The following is a 22,447-nucleotide window of genomic DNA, read 5'->3' as shown; positions in this document are numbered from 1 at the left end:
TAAGGGAGTGAAAGTTTATGGTCCCTGAATTACTGTTGATGGGGGTCTTATCTGTGCAATCAAGTCTCACACTTCCCATTCACGCATAAATCCTGGGGAATAATTTAACCCAGTATTCAGCGTGTCAAAGGTTGTTATCAATTTATATTCCCAAATTCTTCTGTGGTTTTGTGCGAACCAATCACATCCATATCTGTGCCTTGTCATAAGTATGTATGTTATAAGTGTGTATAAATATCCATGCCTCTTCAGGTCCAATCCATAAGCCTGAAGAAGTACCCTGCGTTGGTACGAAAGCTCGCTATTATTACATCATGTATTTTTGTTAGCCATTAAAAGGTATCATATCTACAAGATTACATGGTTTCTCTTGCTGAGAACAATCACATTTTACACATGAGAATCATACATGTAAATCTGCGATGTACTACACAGAACACGCATGTGTTCTGCGCAATACGAGCCTCAACTGAGAATCTCGCCAGAGGTGGGTCATCGGTGAAAAAAAGGGCAGACGACCGCTTCAATTTTTGTTGTGGATGTGCACTTACCATTGTAGGTAAGTAATAAAGTCCTATTCACGCACTGATATTAATATCTGCATATATTTTTATGGCCGCCTTGACACGGGCAGAAGCACATTTGTGCGCCAGGCGTATTTTACTGTATTTTTTGCCCTGCATATTTGTGCATGTAAAAAAAAAAACAAGCATGCGCCCATTGATTTCAATAGGAGCATGTAGTTAAATTAGTTTAAAATGTGCTACTTTCATGTGCAAAATGGTCAAAAACAGGAGACGCTGCAGGTTTTTTTGGCGTGACCGAAATGCATGCGAAAAACCACACCTGACCGAACCAGTGAAATGAATAGGTTGTATTCACTGCATACTCTGTGCCATACATACAGACGTGTGAATGAGCGATGAGGCAAAAATCTAGACACTGCCTTTTAACTGGTGTAAGAGTATTAATTGGCAGAGGGGGCTTCATTTTTTGATGGAGGGGATGTTTTTGTGCCTATTTTGAACTCATATTGAATTCAGCTCAGATTTTTTAAATGGGAAGGGGTCATGTGATATATTAATCTTTACGAGAAATGACTCCGAAACACCCTGGAAGTGATAGATTTGCCCCATCTTTACTGGTTTAGGAGTTAAGTGAGGGCAGAGCTTCACGAAGTGCCTTACATTAGTTTTCACCATTCTGCTAGATGCACATGGTTAAATGTTTATTCCAGTCTTCGTGAACACGCTGAACAACTGCAGGCAATATTTCTTCACAAGCGCTGTAGGTTTTGCCGTTTCAGATGTAAAATAATAGTTTTTTTCCCCATACACAAGAGACAAAAGTCCAAAGGGGTTTAGTCTGGCGACCTTGGTGGCCATTCTACCGGACCTATACTCCCAATCCACTGCCAGGGGAATTGCACATCCAGCCATCTGTGTACAGCCACAGTTATGGGCGGAGGTACGCCATCCTGTTGGATGAAACACTGTGATCCGCACGGAAGACTGAGCTCTCCCTTCAGCCGACATTCCAGCTTTTCGATCTATTTTCCTTTGAAGTTGCGAGCGTTTCCGCTGCTCATATGCAATGTTAATTGCGTATGGGCGACAGAACACTCACATCCATTGAGTTCAATGAGGGATGTAGACATGGAATTCACGCTAAAACAGAGCATTCTGCAATTTTCCTTCTGCTTGCAGAATCCCAATTCCTACCATCATGTCTGAGTGAATTGGCGAAAGTTCATGCTTTTCAATGCCTGCGCTTTACCACGGATCTTCTGCCAGACATCAATCACGGATTATGCAATTAAAATTCGCCCGTGTGAGTCCGGCCTAATAATACTGTCACAAGTTGGAAATCAGTTTTTCCCTTTAGTATACCAGTTAGAACAAGTTAGAACAGGTGTGTCCAGACTTTTGTCTCACTCTATATATGAAAGATTTCAGAATTTGTAGTGAAAGGTGTGAAATAAATTATAACAAAGAAGTGCGGTTAAGTTACGACGGTTGTGCCACCAAAATGATTAATTTTGCATACGAAACTTGTTGATTGAAATGAGTGCCTTGTTACTGCTTTGTGCCTGCTGTTAGTTTTGCATGGCCTCGCAGACCAGCGCTATACGCAGTAGTTATGTTTATTTCTTGTCATTTATCTATTTGTGTTTAATATTCTTTTAATCAGCAGTGACGAGTCTGCCTGCAGTTCTCCAGTCCACCACACGGGGCCATCGCCTTCCCTAACGCCGCACGGACTGCTGCAGCACAATGTCTGCGCTGTGTACCCGGGGAAGGTCGGGAGTTGCCCGGCTCAGCACTCCCCCTCATCAGCAGCCTGGCACTGAATGTGGCTCAAGCCCCGCGGGGGCCCCGGGAAAGGAGGACAACAAAGCCCAGCTGTGGAGCCGCTACCATGAGATGAAGAAGCTGGTGTATGGTAACTGCGGGGGATATGGGGGCTGCGGAGACGGACGGGGACAGGTGACAGTGGGGGAGGGGGGAGTCCTGCTTCTCAGTAACTTTGTCAGGTGTAGGAGAGTCAGTCAGTCCTATATAACCTGTGAGTCAGTCCTATAGTCTGTCCGGCCCCCAGTTAGTTAGTCTCCCAGTCTGCCCTTCCCTCAGTTAGTCAGTCAGTCCTATAGTCCGTCCGTCCCTCAGTTAGTCTGTCCGTCCTGTAGTCAGTTCGCCCCTCAGTTAGTCTGTCCGCCCCACAGTTGGTCAGTCAGTCCTTTAGTCCGTCCGTCCCTCAGTCAGTCAGTCCACCCCTCAGTCAGTCTGTCCACCCCTCAGTCAGTCTGTCCACCCCTCAGTCAGTCTGTCCACCCCTCAGTCAGTCTTTCCGTCCCTCAGTCAGTCTGTCCGTCCTGTAGTCAGTCCGTCCCACAGTTAGTTAGTCAGTTAGTCAATCCTTTAGTCCGTCCGTCCCTCAGTTAGTCTGTCGGTCCCTCAGTCAGTCTGTCCACCCCTCAGTCAGTCTGTCCACCCCTCAGTCAGTCTGTCCACCCCTCAGTCAGTCTGTCCGTCCTGTAGTCAGTCCGTCCCACAGTTAGTTAGTCAGTCAGTCAATCCTTTAGTCCGTCCGCCCCTCAGTCAGTCTGTCGGTCCTGTAGTCAGTCCGTCCCACAGTTAGTTAGTCAGTCAGTCAATCCTTTAGTCCGTCCGTCCCTCAGTTAGTCTGTCGGTCCTGTAGTCAGTCCGCCCCTCAGTTAGTCCATCCATCCCTCAGTTAGTCAGTCCGTCCTGTAGTCAGTCCGTCCCACAGTTAGTCAGTCAGTCCTTTAGTCGCGCTCACCAGTGTGTGATCCTTTATGGAAGTAGTGATCCTCCATTGTTTTCAATGGGAATCCTCACATCGCATTCAAAACAATGGGGTTCATATTTGTGCGTCTCCCAACTCACAAATCTCGCACGATTTCTCGGCTGTGTGAAAGCGGCTTTCGGGAATGGAGTTCATATTTACGCCAGTTTTGTGCGACCAGCTTCAGTCACTACTCCATTAGCGAGGCCGAGCTACCACTAGCGGTGCTAAAACGTTGCATGCAAAACTGCAATCCCCTCAGTTGTGATGGCGTATGGCGGTGTATCTCCCGCAGGCCGTCCTGCAGGCGGTACAATAGTACATGCTGCCTTCTTTACAAGCATATTATATGCAATGTATATACACAAGTGTGACTGGATCAATGTACTTTCATTGACTCTATTCACCGTGTATTATACGTGTAATACGCAATGACATTCCGCTCGTGCCCCGGCCTCAGTCAGTCAGAGCTGCAGGTTTTCTTCAGGCTTTTTTGATGCCCAGACCAGGATTGGACTCAAGAAATCGTGTCTATTCGCATTGTGCGGCTGAAACCGCATCACATCCAAGTCGGCGCAGACTTTTAGGTGAACAAAGGGGGGGAAAAAATCAGTTTTTCATTATAAATGGCTGTGCGATATTGGAAATATTAGTTGCAGTACCGAATGACCTGATACAATTAACCCTTAAATTGGTTTTATCATGACTACAAAACCTTTTCCAGCAGCTGGGCCCTTTATAAAAGTTACTTTGGCGCAGGTGTTTACATGTTGTTTGCACGGAAAAGTTTATGAAGTCATGGTTACTTTAGAGTCAAGGAATAAAATATTTATCCACATAGAGGAGCTTTAGATTCTCCTCAGACTGCATGTACCGATTGCAGCCCTTTCTTAGCCTTCGTCTTTATTCCCACGAGCGCATATCATACGCTGTTTTCACAGCCGTCCGATACACGCTACGTTGGGAGAGGAAAATCTGGTGAATGGGCACACAAATCAAACGTTTGTGCGGACCAGCGCTTATCTCCCCCCCTGTCCCGCCCCCTCCCATTGCACAGAATGAGCAGTGAGTAACAAGAGGTGAGCCTACATTGGGAATAGGAGAACAGAGGGAGGGAGTTTAGCAGCGACGCTGCTAAACTCCCACCTGCATACGCTGCCATGGGCTCACATAAGAGCCCATGCAGCGGCCTTCGTATTCCGGCCCAAAAGATAGTTGCAGGACTATCTTTTGGGTCCGACGTAAAAACGCCCGGCGCTATATTGGCTTGGCCGGGTGTTTTTACGTCTCAGAAATACGCCCATGTGATCTGATGCATTGGAATCTAATGCATCAGATCACAGCGCATTTCGGCCCGGCCGATATGCGCTTATGGGAAAGAGCCCTTAAAGGCATGCTCTATCTCTGCATTTCATGGCCGCTTCCTTATGTACTTTACAGCCTTTCAGTATATTGTCCTCAGTAAATACACATAGAGGTGAGGTAGATTCTCCTCAGTATAAACATATAGAGGTGAGGTAGATTCTCCTCAGTATATACACATAGAGGTGAGCTAGATTCTCCTCAGTATATACACATAGAGGTGAGGTAGATTCTCCTCAGTATATACACATAGAGGTGAGGTAGATTCTCCTTAGTATATACACATAGAGGTCAGTTATATTTTTCTCAGTATATACACATAAAGTAAGGTAGATTCTCCTCAGTATATACACATAGAGGTGAGGTAGATTCTCCTCAGTATATACACATAGAGGTGAGGTAGATTCTCCTCAGTATATACACATAGAGGTGAGGTAGATTCTCCTCAGTATATACACATAGAGGTGAGGTAGATTCTCCTCAGTATATACACATAGAGGTGAGGTAGATTCTCCTCAGTATATACACATAGAGGTGAGGTAGATTCTCCTTAGTATATACACATAGAGGTCAGTTATATTTTTCTCAGTATATACACATAAAGTGAGGTAGATTCTCCTCAGTATATACACATAGAGGTGAGGTAGATTCTCCTCAGTATATACACATAGAGGTGAGGTAGATTCTCCTCAGTATATACACATAGAGGTGAGGTAGATTCTCCTCAGTATATACACATAGAGGTGAGGTAGATTCTCCTCAGTATATACACATAGAGGTGAGGTAGATTCTCCTCAGTATATACACATAGAGGTGAGGTAGATTCTCCTCAGTATATACACATAGAGGTGAGGTAGATTCTCCTCAGTATATACACATAGAGGTGAGGTAGATTCTCCTCAGTATATACACATAGAGGTGAGGTAGATTCTCCTCAGTATATACACATAGAGGTGAGGTAGATTCTCCTCAGTATATACACATAGAGGTGAGGTAGATTCTCCTCAGTATATACACATAGAGGTGAGGTAGATTCTCCTCAGTATATACACATAGAGGTGAGCTAGATTCTCCTCAGTATATACACATAGAGGTGAGGTAGATTCTCCTCAGTATATACACATAGAGGTGAGGTAGATTCTCCTCAGTATATACACATAGAGGTGAGCTAGATTCTCCTCAGTATATACACATAGAGGTGAGGTAGATTCTCCTCAGTATATACACATAGAGGTGAGCTAGATTCTCCTCAGTATATACACATAGAGGTGAGGTAGATTCTCCTCAGTATATACACATAGAGGTGAGGTAGATTCTCCTCAGTATATACACATAGAGGTGAGCTAGATTCTCCTCAGTATATACACATAGAGGTGAGGTAGCTTCTCCTCAGTATATACACATAGAGGTGAGGTAGCTTCTCCTCAGTATATACACATAGAGGTGAGGTAGATTCTCCTCAGTATATACACATAGAGGTGAGGTAGATTCTCCTCAGTATATACACATAGAGGTGAGGTAGATTCTCCTCAGTATATACACATAGAGGTGAGCTAGATTCTCCTCAGTATATACACATAGAGGTGAGCTAGATTCTCCTCAGTATATACACATAGAGGTGAGCTAGATTCTCCTCAGTATATACACATAGAGGTGAGCTAGATTCTCCTCAGTATATACACATAGAGGTGAGCTAGATTCTCCTCAGTATATACACATAGAGGTGAGCTAGATTCTCCTCAGTATATACACATAGAGGTGAGCTAGATTCTCCTCAGTATATACACATAGAGGTTAGGTAGATTCTCCTCAGTATATACACATAGAGGTGAGGTAAATTCTCAGTATATACACATAGAGGTGAGGTAGATTCTCCTCACTATATACAGATAGAGGAGCGTTATATTCTCCTTAGTACATAGACATGGAGGTGAGGTAGATTCTCCTCAGTATATAGACATAGATCCTATGTAGTATCTAAATAATGCTCCTGCCAAATTTCATGTTTGTACAACACTGGGAAGTTAGAGAATTAGTGGCGAGTCAGTCAGTCAGTGAGGGCTTTAGATAGTTGAAATCATACTCTGATTTCCTCTGACCCCCGAAGAAGAGTTGAGTCTCTAACACTGCCCGCTTCTGGGTAGGCAGCAGGACGGAAGCGCGTGACTGCTGCGGCTAATCAGAGGCCACAGTGTCATGTCCCCAAATACCTAGCATCACGGCGCCCAGGATATGAGCGCTGTGATGTCTGATTGGCCGCAGCAGTCACTTTATTTCACCCGGAGTAGTCTGAGTCGATCAGTTTTGTTTTAGTGTCCGAGGGGAGGTGAGTACGATCTGTTTTATTATTTAGGATGTGGAAAAAGCAATAGAAAATCAGTCGTTGCCTTTCCCCTCCATTAGGCTAATTTCACACAGCCAAGCGCGATATCGGGTTATGAAACTTGGCTTGATATCGCACTCGGGAATGTGAGATTTCTCGTTTGTCAGAGTCACTGCTGCAGCCTGTTTACACAGCAGATACATCATTGGCTCATTCAATAAGAAATCGTGGAGTCACTGAGAACGACTGAACGATTAGTAAACAAGCCAGCGGTGATATTTATGCCCGTATACGATGAGCGAAAAGTGAAGGATTAATCTTTCGTCGTTCGCTCCGTTTACACCGAACGATTAGCATTCATTTTGCTCGTTTGAACAATGTCGCTCTGTGTAAAGAGGGCCTTCAGTATCCAGGTTAGGCCGGTCTCACACGCCCCAGTTTCAATTGTGGAATATGCAATTGTCATCCGCACGGACGATCCGCAGCATTCCACACAAATTCAAACAAATAGAGCAATTCACAGAAATCAATGGAAGCCGTCCAACCCGTGGCCTTTGACATTGTGGAAAGGTCGCGGATTCCACGTCATCGCCTAGCAATGTCACCGGAAAAACAGGGATAAAAAAAAAAATCTGTACTGGCCGTTGTACTCATCGTAGCCCCTATGCTGTGTCGGTAGAGAATGTATATGGGCTGAGATAGGCTCTGCGAATGCCTGGGATGATGACGTCACGGACACACGCAGTGTGACTTTCTTTATTAAACGCTATCCATTCGCAGGCATTGCGAGGGGGCAGCGTTTCAATATGCATCTCTTCAATAGCTCCTTATGAAAGGCAGAGAAATAGAGCATGCTGAGATATATTTCTCTCTCGTTTTATACGGATGTCCCCTCGCAGCTCCAACGCTGGTGTGAATGGAAGAATACAAGTCCATAGACATTCATTGCCTCCATTCACCTGGTGTTACGCAAGGGAAATATGCGTGCGTAATATGTGGTGACAATACACCCATGAGGGACTGAGCACTTGATCGCACACAGCGAACACCGTCAGAAAAAATATATGCAGTGCCAGAATTGTGCTCTTTTTGGGCACCATGTATGCAAAAAAAAAAAAAAAATTTGAAGAAAAAGTGATCCAAAAGTTGTATGTAACCCAAAAAACTACAGATCGCTATGCAAAAAAAAGAAATTAGAAAAAAAGTCATGGGGGTCAACGCGCGATAATCCCAAATGGGAAACAAAATAATTGAAATCAATGGTTTCATTTCATCCTGTTATGCAGCCGCATAAGAAGACAAAAACACACAATTTGTTTAAGCCCTTAACCCCTTATCGACGAAGCCTGTTTGCGCCTTAGTGACGGAGCCAAATTTTGGAAATCTGACGTGTGTCACTTAAAGGGGTTGTCCCGCGCCGAAACGGGTTTTTTTTTTTTTCAACCCCCCCCCCGTTCGGCGCGAGACAACCCCGATGCAGGGAGGTAAAGAAAGCTCACCGGAGCGCTTACCTTAATCCCCGCGCTCCGGTGACTTCTCTACTCACCGCTGAAGATGGCCTCTTCCTCCGTGGACCGCAGCTCTTCTGTGCGGTCCACTGCCGATTCCAGCCTCCTGATTGGCTGGAATCGGCACGTGACGGGGCGGAGCTACACGGAGCTACACGGAGCCCCATAGAAGACTGCAGAAGACCCGGACTGCGCAAGCGCGGCTAATTTGGCCATCGGAGGCCAAAAATTAGTCGGCTCCATGGAGACGAGGACGCCAGCAACGGAGCAGGTAAGTATAAAACTTTTTATAACTTCTGTATGGCTCATAATTAATGCACAATGTACATTACAAAGTGCATTATTATGGCCATACAGAAGTGTATAGACCCACTTGCTGCCTCGGGACAACCCCTTTAACATATCATAACTCCGTAAAGGCTTTACATATCCATGCGATTCTGACATTGTGTTTTCGCCACATGTTGTACTTCATTTAGGTGGTGAAAATAGTCCCATAGTGTATATTTATTAAAAGTGCCAATATTGCGAAAATTTTGAATTTTGAAATTTTTCAATTGTAATATATCAAATATGTGCAAACATACTGCACAACTTTCTGCTAAGATATATATTTACATCTGTTTACTTTATTCTGGAAGCACATTGGAAAAACTTTCATTTATTTTAACCATTTAGGAGACTGTGAGGGATTAGCGTTTAGGGTCAGTAGCAGCGTGGCCATCCGCGGCCAGAGACAGTGACACCGGGCAACAAAAGGTCCTTTAGTCTAGGCTTGGCCTGGGTTTATTGCAGCCAACAACACAAATAAAACGTAAATAACCACCTGCTCGTCTGAGCGCTTACTACACAAGAGTCCGGCCCTGACTACTCACTTCAAAATGTCACATAGCCAGTCCGGTCCTCAGACCTGTGGAGGTCTCACCACACCCTCCTGGGTGTTGAGGTTAGGGGCGTCACCCTGTCAACCTCGCCTTTGGCTCTCTCAGCCCACACACTGGGCTAGCCGGGCTCCTTGCTCCACAGAGCCCTCTCTCTGGCTCTCAGCCAGACGCTCTCTATCTAGGCCCTGTAGGCCCAGGCTTTATAAGGCCTGGTACCAGCCTCACCTGGTACGTGGGAGTGGCCATCCCACCCTTCGCTTTGACCACTCGAGGAAAAGCCGGCCCGAACTATGCGGCTTGGAGCCACTTACAAAACTACAACGTGTCAGTAACATAGCGTTACTGACACAGAAATGCTGGCTTCCTCCACCGAGCCCAGGCCGCTCAGTGGCACGTATCCACCCTCCAGCACTTTGTCAGTCACTGTCTCACAAGACGTACAAATTTAACATTAATTATTAACATTTTGAGGAACACTTTGTTTTCCTGCACCAAGCCAAGATTGTAAAGGCTCATAGGTGTCAGAATTATAGATACCCCTACAAACGACCCCATTTTAAAAACTTCACCCCTTAATGTGTTCACTGAGGGGGGTCCAGGAGTATTTTGACCCCGCAGTTTTTTTTCAGGGGTTAATGCAATTTAGAGGAGAAAAAATAAAATTTCATATTTTTGCAAATACGTCATTTTAAAGGTATGGGGTGTAAAAAGTGGCTCTCTGTCAGGCTCCGTAATCTTGCTGCAGTGCGGCGGTCTCACACAGAAGACGCTCAACAAGCCGCTCCTGGCACTGCAGGAAGGCGAGCGTTCCCGGGGCTTCTTGTAAATTTACGTATTACAGGTAACAATCTGAATAACGCCGGGTTCACGCGGCCGTATGTCGAATACGCTTGCGGAGGCCCGCAGCGGATCCCAGCTGTGAGCCCAGCCGTGGCCCTGCGTACGGCTGCATAATGTACTGCGTATAACTGCCTACTCACACAGGCGGTCATGCGCAGTACACCTTTTGTTGTTTGTATTTGCCACACCTTCGCTTAGCGATGACACGGTTTTCCGCAGCCCTCATACAATGTAGTTACATACAATGGGCTCTATGTTGCAGATATAAGCGGTAAAATAGAACATGCTGCGTTCTGTTTTCTGCGGGTGGATTGCGTAATTCCAACTGGCTAATGTGAGTGGAATTGTGTAATCCAGTGCATTTGATTGATCCGCGTATTACCACTGATCAAACGCATGTGGAATCCGTAATTCCTATCTGGATGGGTGAGATCGGCCTAGTGGTAGATCGCTACCTTTTTAATATGTGACCACGGACCGCTCAAGAAGGCCACCGGTCACTGCTCTAGGTTACCGTTGGTAGCCAGGAGCAAGGATATTTAAAACTTCCTGGGCCCTCCCCGCCTCCTGCACATGTGTCTGGCATTTTGCGGGTGCTCGCATGTGCAGAATCCGGGTAAGGTCCGTGGAGGAGGATCGCGTCGGGGTTCAAATACAAAGGTCTCCAGTAAAAAGTTTCATCTCCTCTCACCGGGAGATGAAACTTCAACATTTTTTTACTTTTACCAGATTGCCATTATCCATTGGATAACGGCGATCACGTGACCAGGAACGGCATACTGCGCCCCCCCCTGTGAAATCTGCAGGCTCTCAGCTATCTTTGGTAGCCATGAGCAGGGAGATTTTGAATTTCCTGGGCAATTTGCTGACGGGCAATGCACAGAAGCCAGGGTAAGGTCCGCGGATAAAGATCCCATTGTGGGACAAATCCGGGGGCCTTAGTTATGTAATTTCTTCCCCCCTCACTGATATGAACTTCAACTTTTTATTTTACCTTTTTTAATTTTGCATGATCACTGTTTTCCAATGGATAACAGTGATCATGTGACCGGTAACCACATACAGCGGTCCCCAGTCACATCTCCCTGCACTCAGCTATCTTTGACAGCCGGGTGCAGGCAGATTTTAAATTTGCAGGGCTCTCCGGCCTTCTGCGCATGCACTCCACATCGGCTCATACGCAAAAGCCCTCGGCAGATCCTGATCGCCGCGGGACATTACGGAGGATGGGGGTGAGTATTTCCAGCTGCCCCCATGGATCCGATCCATGAGGAAGCTGAAACTTTAACTTTTTTAAACTTTTGTTTTACTTTTCTGTGATCGCCGGTATCCATTGGATACCGGTGATCACGGGCCCGGTGACGGGTCACCGCCGTCCCTGTTGATATCTCCTGCCTCTCGGCTACCTTCAGGAGCCAGAAGCTAGGAGATTTCAAATCTCCCGGGCGATCTAGGCTTCTGCGCGTGACGTCATATGTCTGGCGCATGTGCAGAAAACCGGTGTCAGGTCCTCTAGGACTAGATCACCACGGAACATCGCAGAGGACAGGGGTAAGTACTCTCAGCTGCCCCCATGGATCTGATCTTTAACTTTATTTAACTTTTTATTTACTTTTATGCGATCGGCACTTATCGTTCGTCATTTAATTTCTGCCCACATAAAAACTAAACGACGATTGTACTGTGTAAACAGGCAGTCATTTATCTGTGAACGACTGCCTGTTTACTGTGAATGGAGACGGGCAGGCAGGAATGATCCCCGGCCTGCTCCACCGGCATGCACTAAGCAATCACTTGACATCATCCAATGACAGTCATCCCATGTAAAAGGGTCTCAAGTCATATACACTGTATGTAGTCAGGTGTGCAAAATGGTTACTTTGTTTCATGTTCCATTAATACGAGTTAACTATTTGTCTTCCTTTGCAGAAATTCTTCCACCTGGTGTTTGCAATCTGCTAAATCCAGCAGCCATATGCTCCAACAATGAGATCTGTCTGGGAGACATCGAGATCTACGGATTTGATTATGATTATACTCTGGCTCAGTATTCCGATATGTTACACAAGAAGATATTCATCACCGCCAGGGACATCCTTATGCAACAATACAAGGTGACGTGTGTAGGATGAGCTGTATACATAGGAGTGGGTCTGTTTGCCCACAGTTAGGCCAATTTCACTTGGGCGGATTCCAACCGCGGAATCCGTACGGAGGATCCGCGGCCAAACGTGGGCATTGAAAAGCACGTTAATCACTTTTTTGCTCACTCTTGGATACTAATTGCGTATTCGGCAAACGCAGGAAGAATCGCAGCATGCTCTATTTTGTCGTGGTTTCCGCATGAATGGCCTGCATTGACCTCAATGGAGGCCATTCACGTGAATCCGCGACAAAATAGCCCATATGCAATTAACATTTATTGCGTAGGAGCCCCGTGTCCGGGGTCATATGCAGTACAGAAAATTCAGGTACTCTGAGTCGCCGGCCAGAGTCACAGACGGTGCAGGCCTCCCACTTATGGAATCCTTCCTGCCCGTGTGAAGCTGGCCTCACTAAATAGGGGAAGCCAGTCATACACGCATACAAGATACGGGCTTATTTAGACGACTGTATATCGGCTCGGTTTTCACGCCGAGCCGATATACGGTGTCCTTGTCTGTAGGGGGGGAAGGATGGAAGAGCCAGGAGCAGGAACTGAGCTCCCGCCCCTCGCTACTATTTGCAATGGGAGGGACGGGGTGGGGGCGCAGTTAAGCAGCGGTACTTAGCTCTGCCCCGTCCTACCCCCTCCTATTGCAAACGCTGGAGTGGAGGAGAGAGGCAGAGAGATGGTGAGGAGGAGGAAAGGGGAGAACTGCTTAGATGGAAGCGCATATCGTTCGGCCGATATACGCTCATGTAAATAAGCCCTAACTTTTATTATGGAGATTGGGGAAAAATAAATAAATTCTACTATTTGGATTTCATTTTTATAGCGTTCAGTATAAAAATATATAATGTGATAACATTTTTCTTCTCCGGGTCAGCATGATTCCAGGGATAAACGGGTTATTCAGACGTCTGTATATCGGCCGAGTTTTCTCGTCCAGCTGATATACGGTGTCCGTTTCTGCAGGGGGAGGAGGTGGGCTGGGCCAGGAGCAGTTCACTGAGCTCCCACCCTCTCTCCGCCCCTCGCCACTATTTGCAATAGAAGGGGACGGGACAGAACTTAGCTCCACCCACCCCACACCTCCCATTGCAAACAGTGGCGAGGGGCAGAGAGGGGGCGAGAGCTCAGTGCACTGCTCCCGGCCTGGCACGCCTCCTACCCCTGCAGAAAGGGACACCGTATATCGTTCTGGGCATGAAAACCTGGCCGATATATGGATGTCTGAATAAGCCCACAAAGTGTATACAGTTTTTTATGTTCTACTAATTTTGTAAACAAAAAACACTTTTAAAAAAAAAAATAGATAATTGTTTTCGTGTTGCGCTCTCCAAGAGTTATAACATTTTTATTTTCCCATCGACGGAGCTCTATGAGGACTTGTGGTTTTTTGCAGAATGAACTCTAGTCTTCATTTATCCAATTTTTGGGAACACCGAACATTTTGATTGTTCGATTGCTTTTACTCCATTTTTTTCTAAAGGGAAGATTAACAAAATCTGCAATTCTGGTATGTTTTTATTTTTAACAGCGTTTACCGTGCAGTGTAAATGATATGTTACATTAAGCCTACAGGCCAGTATGATTATGTCAATACCAAATTTATATAGGTTGGATTTTGTTTTTTTCACGCTTTTTTTTTTTAATGTATTTTTTGTTTATCGCTGCATTCAAAGACCCCTAACTTTTTATTTGTGAACAGTGCTGTAAAATGTTTTTTTTTGTGGTACGATATGTATTTTTAATGAGACCATTTGTTGATCCATGCAACATTTTGACAGCTTTCTATTTTGTTTTTTGAAAAGCAAGATAGACAAAATTAGCTATTTTCGTCATGTTTAAGATAGACAAAATTAGCTATTTTTGCCATGTTTTTTGTATTTTTTTAATGGTGTGCACTGTGGAGATTTAATAATATCCTAACGTTTTTCTCTGGGTTCTTCTGAACGTAGTGATACCACATATGTAATTTTTATTTTTTACATAGTAAATGGAGAAAGGTGCGTTTTTTACGCATTTATTTTAATTTTTTTACTTTTTATTTTTGTCCCACTGGGGGAACTTGATTATCAGCATCTTTTATCATTCATCTAATCTTCTATATATTTGTCAATGTCTGTTTGTCTGTTTGTTGGAGCATCACGCACAAACTGTCCGACCGATTGACATGACATTTTGCACATAGTATAATTTCGACCCACAGAAGGTTATAGGCTAAAAAAAATTCTGAAATTTAGTTGTCTCGGCAACCTTATTTGCATATTTTGTCCTTTCCTTGACTTTTAATGCAGCAACGCCCAAATTTGCTTTCACCAATGGATGCTACATACTCAATTTAGTATTCCTGGTTGTTTCCAACAAGTAATTCCCACTAGAAGAGTCAGACTAAGCGTTGACAATTGATATTTCAGAAAATGATATGTCCCCAGACAGGAATGCATAGAGCAACCAAGAATTGAAAATTGTTGCCCATAGCAACCAATCACAGCGCAGCTTTCATTTTGGGTACGATAATATATAGCAATTAGAGATGAGCGAATGTACTCGGTAAGGGCGATTTCGCAATCGAGCACCGCGATTTTCGAGTACTTCACTACTCGGGCGAAAAGTACTCGGGTGCGCTGGGGGGCGGGGAGAGGCGTGACGGCACGGGGGGTAGCAGCGGGAAACAGGAGGGTGCCCTCTCTCTCTCCCTCTCCCCCCCACTCCCTGCTGCAACCCCCCGCTCCGCCACGGCGCCCCCCGAATTTTTTTCGCCCGAGTACGGAAGTACTCGAAAATCGCGGTACTCGGGCGAAAAAGGGGCGTGGCCGAGCACGTTCGCTCATCTCTAATAGCAATCAATGACGGCGCAGCTTTCATTTTACCTCAACAGAATAACAAATAAAAGCTGAGCTACGATTGGTTGCACAATTTTACTTAAAACGGACCAGAACTGCGGATTTGTATATGACACCAACAAACAGATTTTGTGTTTTAGCTATAAGTAGCTTTCATTTTACCTCAGCACTGACATATAAAAGCTGTTGCCTACAACAACCAATCACAGAGCAGCTTTCATTTTACCTCAGCACTGACGTATAAAAGCTTTGCCTACAACAACCAATCACAGCACAGCTTTCATGTTACCTCAGCAGTATAATATATGTCTAATACATTCACATAACATTAATCAGCATCATGTACTTCCACGTATTTATGCGTACGTTATATATAAAGCGCACAGTCTGTGTGTTTGTTTGTATTGTATACAAATCCACAGTTCTGGTCCGATTTGAGTGAAAGTTTGCATGAGCGTTCTTCAGTACCCGGCGACGAATACTGGCGGAATTAACAATCCAAAACTCACTGACTTCCCCTGTAATTTTTATTGCCAACAGCAACCAATCACAGCTCAGCATTTGTTTTTTATACCTCTGAGGTAAAATAAAAGTTGTGCTGTGATTGGTTGCTGTGGGCAACAGCTTTTTATTTTGGACAACTTCCATAACAGTGCGCTGTGGCCCACTTTATATATTTCAGGACTGCTAGTCATAAAATTGGCGTGCAGCGCAGGGTATATCTTCTAGTACACTATTATACTTCAGTATACCAGTGTATTAGAATGGCTATCAAGATCATCCCTCCCTCTGTCTGCCTTTTGCATACCGCAGTCGCACTGACCGCCACGTGTTAAGGGTTAAATAGTGGGAATCGAAGGTTTCTTTGGTTCACGCTATAAGGGCTAGTACCCAGATGTCATGTGAGAGCCATGCACCCGCCTCTCTTGGTACAGGAAACCCTTTTGACGGCGCTGCAAATTAAAGCCCCTTAATGGCTGCCATCAAAAAAAGGAAGGGCGGTCGTTACCTGGTTAAGGTCCCATGAATACAATGGGTGATGCGTTCTCAGGAATGCGAAAAAATAGGACATGCAATGATTTCAAAAGAATGCAGTTCATATTCGCACAAGTTTTACGCTCGTGTGCATGTAGCCGGACTGCGAAGTTTTGATGGGCTCATGCTTTTTGAATAACAGACAGTGTGAACAAGCTGAGCTACAGTGCAGTTAGGTTCACATGACCAACGGCAGAAGTCCGCAATACACATTTTGCAGGTACATGGGGTCACAGGTGTATTTTGCTGCGAGTTACCACATGCGGAATCCAGCTCTCCTGTGTGCAGCCAGACATATCCTGGTAAAATAAAGCCCAAAGGATAGGCAATAACTGATGTTCAGGGGTCCAACAGCTCAGACCCCCACCGATCCCATCAATGGGAGTCCCAAGTACCTGCTGGAGATAGCCAAGCGCTTGGCTATCTCTAGCAGTCCCGTGAAATGAATAGAGTGGTGGCACGGATACACCGTCACTGCTGCATTCATTTGGGGGTACATGGACCCCAGTCTTGCGATCAGTGGTCGAACCCTTACTTCTCATATAGGTATTCTCTGGATAAGAAGTAACTTCTTTTTACTAAAACACCCCTTTAAAAAGTGTTTTACCATAAAAAGCATTGAAATCGTATCCATAGGATGGGGGACAAATGTCTGATCGCTTTTGGACTGACTGCTGGAACCTTCATTGATCCCGAAACAGGCACAGCCTAAGGAAAGCGGTATGCATGCCCGAATGCCACTCCACTGGCTTCTGTGGAATGTATGGAGTTTACCATGTGCTTTGATCTCCACCTGTCCCATCGAACTGTCTGGAGTGGTGGTTGAGTCTCTGGATCAAGGAAGTCCCAGTGGTCGGCCCCAACAATCAGACATCTAACCCCTAGACTACACCCGCTGGGATTGTTTCCATCACTGCATTGCCTTTGAGCAGCTGCAGGGGTTATAAATGACTTCCATGGTGATTCCAGTGTTAACGAGTTCAAGTCCGCTGTATTTTTTCCTGTTGGTAACCAGACCGGGTTCTCGTTTTGTGTTCTTTAGTATAAGTACGTTTGAAAGGTATAATAAATGTTCTTCTTTTGTTCGATTAAATAATTTTTGTCTTTTTTCATGATGCCTGAAGATTTATTTGTGCCGTTTTACATTTGCATTTTTATAAAATTTTTGGGATATCCCTGGAAAAATGTCAAGAAAATTGGAAATAAGTGTTGGTTTTCACTTTAATTATCTTTTTTTAACACTGGCTGACAGTCGGGTAAACACCTGCACAAGTGCTGATGTCACGTCTCACGTCGTTAGCGCTCGTACAGAGTGTTTACACTGACAGACGTCACCGCTGGATCGCGGGCTTCTCGCTCAGCGCTTCACCTTCTATGTGGAGCGTTTACACGGAACGACAAGCCTGCAACTCGGCAATGTATTTTATGTGACTAAAAGTCAGCGAAAACTAATAGTAAACAATGTTTTTGCACAAGTTCATTTGAATGAATTGTGAACGATAATTGCCCCATGTAAATGGCCCATGACCTGTCGCCCTTACCGTTGCAGCCATTTTAATGTAAGGAATATATAGTTTTCAGGGCCCTTAGGGCAGAGGTAGAAGTTATTGTATAGCCTAGTGGTGGCTTTTAGGCTGCCTGTCCACGGGCGTTGCGGTATCCTGCAGCGGTTCTCCGCCATGTGAGACGCCGCCCGGGAGCTGTAGCCGGCAGACGGGTCTCTGCTGTCAGCCTATCTGACAGGCTGACCGCGGAGAATCGCAGCAAATTGCAGCATGCTGTGATTTGCCGGCCGAGAGCAGAGAACCCCAATGATTCTCTGCTCGTGGACAGGGGGAAGCGCTCTGCATAGCAACGCAATATTGCTTAGGGGAACGCAATGAAAACCCGCCCGTGGACAGGCTGCCTTAGTTATATATTTGAGGGCATTTCACTATTTTATTTATGGCTGATTTGTCCTGTGTCTTGGGCTGACATATTAGCCTCAGCGTCTCTAGCAGTTTCCTAGTCTGTAAACATAGTACTCCCACTTGCGTATATTTATTGCATATTTATTGCAGCATGTATTATTTTACTGCTTATTACGCCCTATTGTTCTCTATGGGTGAATTTCGAACGCAGTGCATGCACCATTACATTGAGAAGGAAGTTAAAAAACTAGGTCAGACACTGCAGGAGCGTCTAGGGACCACCATCCCATCTAACCGGTGGTCTGTGGAGATTGGGGGCCCTTACATAGAAGCCATGACTACTTCCGATACGAGCAGACTCCATGCTCTATGCCAGACTTCCTCTAATTTGGGACACCAATAGCTCCAATTACCTGGAGAGGAACGCCAAAGCCAGGACATGGGATGAGTCTGCCTCCCAGATGTACAGAGAGCAGGGGATCATTGCCTGCTTGCCTTCGTTTTGCGCGTGTAAAATACGTTGTGCATACACGTGTAAAATGCTCGCATACACGATAATACACAGGAATACGCAATTCCATACGCAGGTGGAAAGCTGTGATTTTAATGCACTGTATTACAATATGGTCATGTGATCCCGGTCTGACAGTTTTGCAGTAATTCAGTACAGAACATGGGTAATTTTTTTTTTTTAATTCGTTTTATTTTTTGATAATCAATTTACGAAATACAAAACAGAAATAAAGAGAGATTCGTTAGATTCATAGCAATGTATATATGATCGTAGTTATAATTAGATTAACACAAATTTTTTGTTGCTGTATTTCTTGAGTTACTAGTTAAACATTTACAACAATAAACTTTTGAACTTTTAAAACCAATGCCGTTCTTCCTTGTTCTTGATCTTGGTAGGAGAAAGTTACAAGTTTTCAAGCGCTTGTCAGTGGGGGGGGGGGGAGGGGGAGTGCTAGAGGGTGGGGAGGGGAGGGAGGGGGGTGTTGTAGATTGGGCTTGAGGTTCATTCCATGAGCAGAGTAGAGTGGGAGTCCATCCAAGTCCCCCATATTTTTTGGAATTTGGTCGGGCAGCCTCTGTTTTGGTATATAATTTTTTCATATGAGGCTACAGTGTTTACAATTTGGATCCAGTGTGGGATTGAAGGGGGTTCAGTCGCCATCCATTTTATGGCTATCGCTTTACGGGCCAAAAATAGCGTCTTTTCAAGGAAGACGCGAATGTAATATGGCCACACCTCCTCCTCCAGCAGGCCAAACAGCGCTACCTTAGGGTCTAGGTCGATGGATAGTGGGGGTCGTAAGAGTAAGTTTATAAGGTCCATCACTTTTGACCAGAACTCGTTGACAAGAGGGCATTCCCAAATTAAGTGCCAGAAGTCCGCCTTCGGTTGGCGGCATCTCTGGCAGAAGTCTGAGGAGGTATTACGCATTTTATGTAGACGGTTGGGAGTAAGGTAGGCTTGATGTATGATGTATAGTTGAATTAATTTATTGTTTACGGCCGGTGAGACTGACAGGTGGGATTCAGAGACGTCTTGCCACTCCTCAGGTGTGAGGGATGGGATGGCAAGTTTCCATTTGTCATATGTAGGGGGTGGATTGAGATCTATTTTAGCTGAAAGGAGGTGTGTGTATAGGGCCGATATTAGGCCTTTGGATCCTTGGGATTTGAGGACGCCTATTGTGGGAAATTTAGATATACGGGTTGAGGCGGGTGGAAATTGAGAGTTCAGTGCGTGTCTTAATTGGAAGAATCTGAATAGTTGAAGGTGTGGGGCCTGCAGCCTATTGCGCAATTGCGTAAATGTGGGGAGTGTTTCGTCTGTGTATATATCTCTTAGTGTGCGTACCCCCTGGGCGGTCCAGTACTGTGGGTCTGGAACTGACTGTAGTGCGGTGAGACCGGGGTTGTTCCAAAGGGGGAGTTCTGGCACCACATCCCGGTATCTCTGCAATGTCTTTACCTCCTTCCACACGCTAAGAGCTAATTTGTGGAGCGGGATTAGGTCGGTAGATTTGGTGCTTTCCGGGAATTCTAAAAAGCTCAAAAGGCTATTTCCTGTTACTTGTTTTGCAAGTTGTTTATCTGCTATAGGCAATTCTTTGTCTAAGACCCAGGCTCGGATATTTCTCAGTTGCCCTGCCAGGTAGTAGAGCCGGAGGTCCGGGAGGGCCATTCCGGCTTGTTCTTTGGGTCTTTGTAGAATTGATAAGCTCAATTTGGAACGGGAGGAGTTCCATATAAATGTTATGATTAGAGAGTTTAAAGACTTAAAGATGTGTTTAGGGACGCTCACTGGCATGTGTTGTAGTATATACAGGCATTTGGGTTGGATGGCCATTTTAATGAGGTTTATGCGCCCAGCCACGGAGAGTGGTAGCTTGGCCCATCGCCTCAGTTTATGTTTTATGTTCCCTAATAATGGGTTTATATTATCTGCTATTGCGTTGTTGTGGTCGTATGACATAACTATCCCCAGGTATTTGAATGCTGAAACTGGTTTTAGTCCATATCTTGTGACACAGGGGTCGTTTTTTGGGTCAGTTTCTGTATAAAGGATTGTTGATTTGGACCAGTTGACATATAACCCGGAGAAGTGGGAAAATCTATCTATGTGTGTCATAGCTTGGGAAAAGGAGTTTAGTGGGTTCGATAGGAATAGAATTGTGTCATCTGCGTATAGTCCCAGTTTGCTTTCGAGGTCTGCCCCTTTAATACCGGTTACGTTGGGGGCGCTTCTCAGCCGGATTGCCAGTGCCTCAATGGCTATAGCAAATAAGGCCGGGGATAAAGGGCATCCCTGTTGGGTGCCTCTTGCCAGTTGAAATTCCGTTGATGGGATGCCATTTACAATTACATTTGCACTCGGGGATTTGTATATAATTTTGAGCCATTGTAAAAATTTAGGTCCGAACCCAAAACGGACCAGACAGGCTTCCAGAAAGGCCCACTCCAAGGAATCAAAGGCTTTTGCCATGTCGAGTGAAACCAGAGCCCATGGCATATTATATTGTTTACCTAGTTGGATGGCTGTTTGGACTCTGCGTATATTTATGGTCGTGGATTTCCCTGGCATGAAGCCCGTCTGGTCAGGGTGTATAATGGACAAAATCACTTGGTTCAGTCTGGTGGCCAGGATTTTAGTTAGGATCTTGTAGTCTGCGTTTACCAGTGATATTGACCGATAAGAGCCGCAATCTGTAGGGTCCTTCCCAGGTTTCAGAATCACTACTATGGAGGCTTTATAGAATGAAGGGGGGAGTGTTTTGTCTATTTGGGCCTGGCTTAGCGTCTCAAGGAGTTGTGGGGCTAGTTGTTCACAGTATTTACGGTATGTCTCTATTGGGAGACCGTCGGGGCCTGGTGATTTATTGAGTGCCATGTCTTGGATTGTCAGTTGGATCTCCTCCAGAGTGATGGGACCCTCCAGGAGGTCGACCTGTCGGTTAGCTCTATTCCGCGCTGATTCTTAATCTTAAGGATCGTATTAGCATGGTTTTCATGGTTAATAAGATTGGCGAGTAAATGACTGGATTGGTTTCCTAATTCAAAGTAGTGCTGCTTAGTGAAGAATAATTTGCGTTTGGCTTTGGCGTGTATTTGGTGTCTATGGAGACGGGATGGACTGAGCCAGGCTATTTTATTGGCGTCTGTGGGGGCAGATATATACGTTTTCTCGGCTTCTAGGGTCTGGTTTTCTGTCTCTTTGTTGGCCTGGGATGTTGTTTTTTTGATGTGTGAAATGGCAGATTTAAGGAACCCTCTGATATAAGCTTTAAGAGTGTCCCACTTCAAGGCGGGATGGGTGTTGTCATTGTGGGCATCTAGGAATAGGGAGATGTGAAAGGGCGTTTGATCGTCTGATCCAATGAGCTTGAGCCAGAATGGGTGAAGTTTCCAAGTGGGCCTTATATTATGTTGAGGAAATTTTAGGGTTAATAGTATAGGGCTGTGGTCAGATATGCCTCTCGGGCAATGTGTTATGTTCGAGAGATATATTGCCAGTTCTGTGGAGCTGAAAATGTAATCAATTCTCGTCAGCGCATTATGACCCGGTGAATAACAGGTATATTCCCGCGTTTCGGGGTGGTGAAGTCGCCAGAGATCGACCCATCCAATGCTTTCAATTAGCTGTCTCAAAGGGGAGTTTAAGGTGGGAGTGGCGTTAAGGGGTGCATGGAATTTGTCTTTAGTGGGGTCCATTACCATATTAAAGTCGCCTAAGCAGATCACTCCTGCCAATGGGTACTGGTGTGCAAATGTTATGGC

At 45.2% G+C, this 22,447-nt stretch overlaps 1 protein-coding gene across 1 annotated transcript; it reads left to right on the top strand.

The window, feature by feature from the left end:
* The first annotated feature begins 1,953 nt into the window (after positions 1–1,953).
* On the top strand, positions 1,954–12,355 carry LOC136620187 (5'-nucleotidase domain-containing protein 2-like). Its single transcript, XM_066594893.1, has 2 exons — positions 1,954–2,442; positions 12,153–12,355. Exons 1-2 carry the CDS (start codon positions 2,274–2,276, stop codon positions 12,353–12,355), a joined length of 372 nt encoding a protein of 123 aa, XP_066450990.1. The 5' UTR covers positions 1,954–2,273.
* Positions 12,356–22,447: the final 10,092 nt, after the last annotated feature.

This window comes from Eleutherodactylus coqui, chromosome 3, assembly GCF_035609145.1.
Source record: "Eleutherodactylus coqui strain aEleCoq1 chromosome 3, aEleCoq1.hap1, whole genome shotgun sequence".
NCBI classification, from domain to species: Eukaryota; Metazoa; Chordata; class Amphibia; order Anura; family Eleutherodactylidae; genus Eleutherodactylus; species Eleutherodactylus coqui.
Note: the sequence above shows the minus strand (reverse complement) of the source record. Positions and strands in the feature narration are given on the sequence as shown.

What these genes read in the sequence shown, in the direction of transcription:
- LOC136620187 (XM_066594893.1), top strand. Translation starts at nt 2,274, where the DNA reads ATGTCTGCGCTGTGTACCCGGGGAAGGTCGGGAGTTGCCCGGCTCAGC. An exon ending in GATGAAGAAGCTGGTGTATG is followed by an intron (nt 2,443 to 12,152) that starts GTAACTGCGGGG and finishes CTTCCTTTGCAG; the next exon opens with AAATTCTTCCACCTGGTGTT.